The 7,842-nt window shown below is 47.3% G+C and overlaps 1 protein-coding gene across 1 annotated transcript in view; it reads left to right on the forward strand.

Annotated features, from left to right (window-relative positions):
• Positions 1-7,842, forward strand: part of Satb2 (SATB homeobox 2) — a 167,984-nt gene that overhangs the window by 114,446 nt on the left and 45,696 nt on the right. The window contains exon 9 of the mRNA XM_013353458.2: positions 3,663-3,818. Coding sequence (XP_013208912.1) covers positions 3,663-3,818 — 156 coding nt within the window. The remainder of the gene's footprint in view (positions 1-3,662; positions 3,819-7,842) is intronic.

The following is a 7,842-nucleotide window of genomic DNA, read 5'->3' on the forward strand; positions in this document are numbered from 1 at the left end:
GAGATAGCCACGCCCCAGCCAAACCCACCAGAAACCACTCTCCTGCCATCAGGAACTCCTGAAGGTCTCGTGCTCAGAGCAGCTGGAGGCACTCAGATCAGGGGATTACAAGAAATCAGGATCTGGGGTCTCACTGCTCCCAACATCCAAGGCCTGCTGGAAATAAGAACTTTCTAGAGACACAGTAGAGAAGCCCTGTGTGTAGGGAATACGGTAGCTGGGTTTGGGGGATGGGTCCTGGCGATAGGAGGCCTTGGTTTGCCCCTCTTAGCTGGATTTGGGAATGTCTGGCCTTCCTGTCTGCTCACTTCTAAAGTGTTGAGAACATGAGGTAGGCAGGGCACGTTTCCAATTCAGACATAAGCCACTCATTTCTCACTCACTTCCTGTTTCCCCTCAGCTTTCCCTACTTGTTGACTTATGATCAAACCATTCCATTCTCTGGGTTGCAGAGATTCTGACGGTTCTCAAAGCCAAGAGTTAATTGGTAGATACCTATCTGTGCAAACCTGAAGAGTGAGCCCATCAAAACAGAAGGTGGTTCTGCTTAGATACTATAGTTTTGTTCTTACTTGTTGGTTTTCTGGTAAATTCCAAGACGCTGCTGAAATACAGAACCAGAACTGTGTTCTGGTAGGAATGTTAAACCCTTCACAAGTTTCAATATCCTCATTTTCCCCATCTACCTTGACGCTATTTTTGCATCCCGTGGTGGATTTGTAACTAAAGTCCTGTCCCCTCATGCCCTGCTGAATTGCATTACTGACACTTAAGGTTTTAATAAAACATGAGCCATACTTACTGTTAAAGTCTTGACCGCTTACTTTGGACATGTGCAACCAAGCCTTTTAATTTATTTTTCTTTCAATATCAGTGAATAAATAGTGAGCAATTGTTAGGACCTTGCTAGTTTGCACTAATATCGCCTGCCAGTAAAGCCAGTAGTATTTTTACCACGGTTAAAGGCTGTGCTGCCTTTGGGGAGTCCAGCCATACTTCCTACTCCACGTCCGTCCAGCCAGGCCGTTCTCCTGGAACAAGGCCACCGGTACTTGTTGGAAAGCCACACAGGTCAGTAGGTTTTGCTGTCAGTGTCTTTGCAATATTTTTCTAACGAGATTCTATCTTCGGCAGTCTTCCAGAGACCTGATCACTTCCAGAGACTGGCCAGCTTAATATGGCTTCACAATTCAGACACCATTTGCTTTGTTTGAATCAGGATCAGAACTTGAAAGTTCCTAGATAAAGGTTTCCTTAGGGATAAGTACAGGAAGTTGAGCATTTAATTTTTACAGCTTTTTGGATTTCCGAAAGTACACATGGAATATACTTTTGAGGAGTATGATTCTAGGACCATGATTGTACCTTCATTGCCATTTATTCTATATTTGTGGCTGGAGATTGGGAAAGAGAAAGTTGTCTGAATCTTTCAAACATTTCCTGCACACCTGTGTCCCTATGTGTTTAAAATTCTCTCTGGCCTATCTCAGCAGTAAAGGTGTTTTGTACAAACAGTGACAACAGAAAGTCAAGCATGGCGAGGTCATCAGTGACACAGCAAGTCCAAGGCTCTGTAGAGCGTTCGTTTGAGAATGGAAGAGAGTAGGGACCAGACAGCCCTTATTTGGAGCCAGCAACTTCTTACACAAAGGCAACTTTACACAAATTATTTTCCAGACCCCTTCAATACTTTATAATCAGTTTCACAACACACCGGAGACATTTCAGATTTGAAATTAAACCTCCAGTATTTCCTCACACTTCTTCAGTGGCCAGCGTTTTTCGGTGTCCTTGGTCACAAAGCGGCACAGGAAGAGAAGAGAATGGCCGTCATTCACATCCAGCTTTGTCACAGCAAGGGCTGTGGGCCGTCTGTACCCGCTCCACCATCACTATTTTGCCGTGATGTTCTTATGTGACCGATGAGGAGGCGGGCTCAGATGGGCTAAGTGGCTGCTAGAACTGAGTTCCACGGCTGAGGGTAGAGTTAGCACTCGAACTGTATGTCGTTATACTTATGCCGGACCCCAGACTCTGGCCACAGACTTCGGTCACCGCTCTGTCCTAGCCCTTAGTGTTCAAGAGAAGATATAAGCAGCCAGGTTAGCAGAGGCAGCAAAGGAAATGCAAACAGGTGATAAATGTAACACCCTTCACCTAACGAGGCGAGCATGGCCTGTCTGCTAGAGATTTTGCAAAAAAGAAGGAGCTTCTTGAAGAAACTCGAAGATTGAGTTGTTACGGGAAGCGGATACCTGCCCTGTGTGGAAATAGGGCAACAGAGGTGCACTAAGTCTCTGGCGCTGTGCTGCATGGACTCAGGGTGCCTTCCCTTACTGCTCCACGACTGTTAGACCAGGTTAAGACCTCTGCCCTTTCAGCTCTGATACCTCACTCACTGGATTTTTACAAGAGTTGTGTCCTAGAGGGACTTGGCTCACAGAAGCCCCAAAATTACACACTGTGACTTGGAAGTAACGAGCAGAGAAGATGGGGTGGGGAGGGAAGATGGAGGGAAGAAAGGAAGATGGAAAACGCCCCTGTGCTGTCTCCGGGAGCCAAGCCTCTGTGGGAACTCAGCGGGAAGTCCAGGCCCAGGACAATCCTTGCAGAGGACGCTGTATCCCGACTGCAGGCTGTCTTCCACCAGACCCGCATAGTGCCAGCTGAGGGGAGGCCAGCAGCAGAGGGAAAGATGTGATCATTCTTACAGCATTGTAGGGTGGGCGAGGGCAAAGCAGAACCAGAACTTGGACCCATTTAATCAGCAACGCCGTGCACACAAGGATGGGTTGCCAGCGTTAAGAAACCTGCTTGGGTCTTCCAGGTGGGGCAGCCTGAAGATCAGACTAAGCAAGCGATGCCTCCCTGGCAATCTTTTGGACCAAGGTGCCTGGGATGTTTTAGGGTATTCCTACCCCAGGAAGCCCAACGCCTTCCGCGTTGTCCTTCATTTGTCTCTGAAGCTAATGGGAAATCATTGGATTAAAACGAGCGTGGCAGAAGCGCACAGAACCACAATATGAGTTTAAGGGAAATGAGAACTGGGTACGGAAGGCACCCGAAGCCCGCTGTTATGAAATGAAATTCTGTTTCATTTCCAGTGATTTCCTAGGTGAAATTAGGTGACTGTCTGGGTAGCATAACGACGGTAATGAGGAGAACCGCACATGCTCAAATAACATACATGAAGCCTTAATAAAGAGCGAGAGGTACTCGTGGGAGCGCATTAAATCGAGTAATAATTTATTATTTAGAGACCTCTACCCATTTACTCTGCTGATTTTTTTTTTTTAAAGAATTGATTCTTGCTGTAAAGTGTACCATTTTTTTTTTTTTTACAAAGAAAAAGGTGGGCACGTTCTGGGTGCCTGATCGCAGCTCGGTGCCATGTTTGGGTGCCCAGGGCTGCCTCCCTACCTGCGAGGCTCCAGGATACCATGAGGGGAGGCAGGCGCTGACAGGCCTCTGTCTGTCCTATAGGAATGCATTGCAATTATTTCCAATCACAATTAACCTGATTAGAATAATGGACAGGAAGTGTCCCTCTGTAGCTAATGTGGTTTGGCATCAGCTGACTGAAGCCCTCTGATAATTTCTGCACAGATGGTTGCTCTGAATGCGGCACTTTTTAAATTACTATTTGCACGGTCTCTTGGTAGGCCAAAACCTCGACACCGACAACAGACCTCCCTATTAAGGTGGACGGCGCCAGCGTCAACATCACAGCTGCTATTTATGATGAGATCCAACAGGAGATGAAAAGGGCCAAGGTGTCTCAAGCCCTGTTTGCCAAAGTGGCTGCGAACAAAAGTCAGGTGAGTGGTTTTTTGGTTTTTTTTTTTCTAAAAAAGAGCAAAACAGAGAGCTGGGACTGCTCTCCTTCCCTTCCAATAAAAACACATCTGTTTTTATAATAATAATAACGGTAATAACCCCCGGGGAGCCCATCATGTTCTGCCTTCTGCCCCATGGCTTTGCTGGAACTCCCCCCGGAGCTCGGAGCAGAGACAATGCCAGAACCTGGCTGCAGTCTCTGAAATAAATAACAATTTTATAATAAAAAATCAGGGGTGAAATAGTCCCCCCTCATCCAAAGTCTGCTGCACTCATTGAAGAAAAAAAAAATTGTTTGTTGGGAAGCAGATCATTTTTTTTTTTTATTTAAAGGCAATTTGGCCTGTGCGTAAACCGCCCCCCCTTCCTTGAGACCACATTTAACCAGGACTAGTCAGTCAGCTTCCTATTCCCACCAGGGCAAGGGCTGATTTTGCTCTAATCACTACTTTTGCTCAGCCCCAGAGACACCTGGCCATTGTCAGGTGTTTCGTTCACGTGTAGAATACAGTTGTTTTTCCAGGAGGAAACAGATGTGGGGCTTCCAGAATAAAGTGCTAAAATCTTTCAGCAGGAAAACATAGCTGCCTCCCCAGTGAAAGTGTTCAGCAACAGGATGGAGGGGAGCGCAGTGCTCAGGGGAACAGCACGCAGATGCTCGGCTCTGCCTCTGAGAGCAGCAGCAACAGTTGACATACCCACCCCGCTTTAGCTTGTTCAAGGGGCGGGGAGAGGTCCTGCTTGAGGGCCCCCTTCTCTAGCCAGAAGATAAATAGTTCGTGCAGGGTGCAGAAATGGAAGCTAGCTGCCGAGTAACTCTGAGAGCCCTTTGATTTTTTTCTGAACATGATTTCCACTGTGCTTTGCATAGCAGATGTTTTCTTTCCTACATATGCAAATGGTAAAATGGCCCTTACCCTCTCCCCAGCAGATCTGCTGGGTTCTGTGGCTACTACTTGTGTGCTGTAGTACCGAGTTCCTACTGTGTGCTATAGTACCAAGTTCCTACCATGTGCTATAGTATAGAGCTCCTACTGTGTGCTATAGTATAGAGAGTTCCTACTGTTTGCTATAGTACTGAGCTCCTACTGTGTGCTATAGTACTAAGTTCCTACTGTGTGCTATAGTACCAAGTTCCTACTATGTGCTAGAGTACCAAGTTCCTACTGTGTGCTACAGTACCAAGTTCCTACTGTGTGCTACAGTACTGAGTTCCTACTGTGTGCTACAGTACTGTTACTGGCTGTCACATTCCTATTAAGCAAGGAAAAGTTCAATAAAAATTGTTCCTTGATAAATGTTATATTTAGACTAATTGTTTGCAGGTTAACTTTTTTTTTTTGACCTACAGTTTTGCAGTAACTTACTTTCAGTATTTAATAAGTGAGAGAATCCCAAAGGAGTTTGAAGAGGATTGAAACGTTCATTTCCCTTTTCGCTTTCCAAACGACTCTGACTCCCTCCGTCAACCAAACTAGTGAACCAACTTTGCTAAGATCCTGTCCAACTGTGGGATGAGCAGGCCCGGAAAAGAAAGCACGCTGGAGCCCCCTACACTGTTAAACGCATAAAACCCCCTGTACCACATGGCGGACTCTAATGAGAGCCGGAGCTGCTTAAGAGCTGTTAAATGCTAACGCCACTTGGCAGAACTACTGTGCCTTTAATGGTTTTCCACTGGGTAATAAGGGACATATGCGCGAATGCGCAGTGGGTGTAAAAAGCTGCACAATTGATTCTGCAAACCCGACCCTCACTTGCATCCTGGATGCAAATCTCATGGTTTTACCTGGTCCTTCTTTTGTAAACATCTTTCCAGATAAACCAAAGACCAGAGTCCGGGAGCTTGGTTGACGGGCCCACGGGTTCCTGTTGACATAGGACCGTGGCTGTTGGAATCAGCGAGGCCTCCATCAGCCTCCCCCAATTGTCAGGTGTCTGATTGAGGGCTGAATTTGTCAGTTGGCAGTTGTGAGGTCGCCCTGAGAATCCAGTAGTTCTGATTCTGTAAACTCTGGAAAAGCATTCCTGAGAATTATATTCCAAGGGATAAAACTGAGCTGAAGTAGGGATGAGTGTCTTGGACATTCCTTTCTCTTCAGAAGACCGGTCTCTTTCTGATTTTTGGACAGAGAACCCTCCTGCAGATAGCTGACCAAAGAAGTATTTCAGGCATGATACTTCTAAAATAACGGGACTGCCAAACAAGATAGCTTCAAAGGCAGCTCAGCAAAAATAGATAATCTACTAAGAGACGCCGGTATCCCCCACAGCAGACCTGCTGATGGCGTGGTTCACGTATTTCATGCACGTTTGCCATGTGTATATGACCGTCAGCCAGACATCCCCTTCCCACGATGCATACATACCTCATTAGGCTGTGAGAAGATAGCAAACCATGCTTTTCTCTTCTCCTCCATGACTTTCTTGATTTCTGACATTTTTCTCTCTGAGGGCTTGGGAGTTCTCAGGGTAACTGAGGAGGTAAATGCCTCTCTGGAACTCTCCACTCATATAGAGTCAAAGGAGTGAAATCTTCGGTCAGGAAGGAACCAGAGGAACCTGGGAGCTCTGGGGTTTAGGGATGGGTGGCAGTCCCTCCCCTTGATTAAAAATTAACTTTTAAATCGAACTGAATCATGTAGTAGATCTGTTCACTCCGTGGTGTCAATTGCTGAAATCAGTTATTAAGGATAATAGGGAACACGGCCCTTTATGTTGCAGAAGTAAAAGTTTGGGGGTGACTGGTCAAGCTGCTCTTTGAAGGCTCAGGGGTGGGGGGCATTCAGGACGGAGTGGAAGGTTGACGAGCTGGCTGTGGAAATGTAATCTTAAGTCTTTCACCTGGGGTGAGTTGCCTCGGGTTGCCAGGTGGACCCTCATCAGGTCTCCTAAGTGGCTTCTGTCTGACTCTCACCGCTTTCTTCCCGGGAGAAAAGTCAAAACGCATAAAGGAAGACAGAAAGACCGACCTGTGCACGCATGCTTCTCCTGGTCCTCTTCACTTCCAGCCCCGGGTCAGTCTAGTTGCTAGGATACCACAATGGCCAGTGAAACACGGTGAAGGGGTCCTTAGCGGGAGTCAAACGGATGCGGGACATTTTCTGCGTCGCGTGTGTCCACGAGACCACGAGGCCGACGTGCAACAGGGGTACAAGTGGACCCAGAAAATCTCCTCAGCGGCCTCCATCCCTCTCCATCCACCTTATCCTTGGGTTTGTGGAACTCTGACATCCGCTTCTTTCCAGGAGCTTCTTATTAGCTGTCATCTTGGAAGTGAGATTCAGAGGTGAGAAATGAGTGGGCTGTCTCCTCCTGTGGTCCTCCAGGGAGGCCAGGGGCCGTGGCAGCTTCTTCAGCCACCATCTGCTTAGCAGACTCTTGACTGTCGTTGACCCCAACCCTGCTCTTTGCCATCTTAGCATGCTAGCTGGTAGAGGGCTGAGAATCATTTGAGGTTGCTGTCTTTTTGGGAGAAGTGTGGATCTCCATTTGTACAACCCCAGCCTAAGTTTCCTAGTAGGCTTGGGCAAGGAGAAGGATGGACGGGTTTCATCTTAATTTCCGTTTCTCCTTTCCTCAATTAAACAAATCGATGAACAAAGACGCTGGAGGGATGCCCTTGCTTTCTGTATCAGAGAAGCTGAGCTACAGTGTCCAGATGATGATGGTGATGGAAAGGCCAGGCCCAGGGGCTGCTAGCATAGAGCAAAGGAGGTGACTGGAAACACACAGGGACCCAGAGGATGTCACTGGGAGGATGTCCTGTCCACCCAGCTTTCCTGGACACCCTAGGCCTGGGAGCTTCTGCAGCTATAACCAGAGGGAGGGTGGGAAGGTCTTCTCCCTGGTGCAAGAGCAGAGGAACAGGCAGAATGGTGAGTCCTCCGCAGTCAGAGAGAGGAGAGGAGTTTCTGGGATCAGTAAAAAGCTCTATTGTGTATTTCCACAAAACCTGTGTTCTGCATGTGAGCAGGTTGCAGCGTGTTCATCCTGCATGTGAGC

The sequence above is a fragment of the Microtus ochrogaster genome, unplaced genomic scaffold, assembly GCF_000317375.1.
Source record: "Microtus ochrogaster isolate Prairie Vole_2 unplaced genomic scaffold, MicOch1.0 UNK8, whole genome shotgun sequence".
Taxonomy (NCBI): Eukaryota; Metazoa; Chordata; class Mammalia; order Rodentia; family Cricetidae; genus Microtus; species Microtus ochrogaster.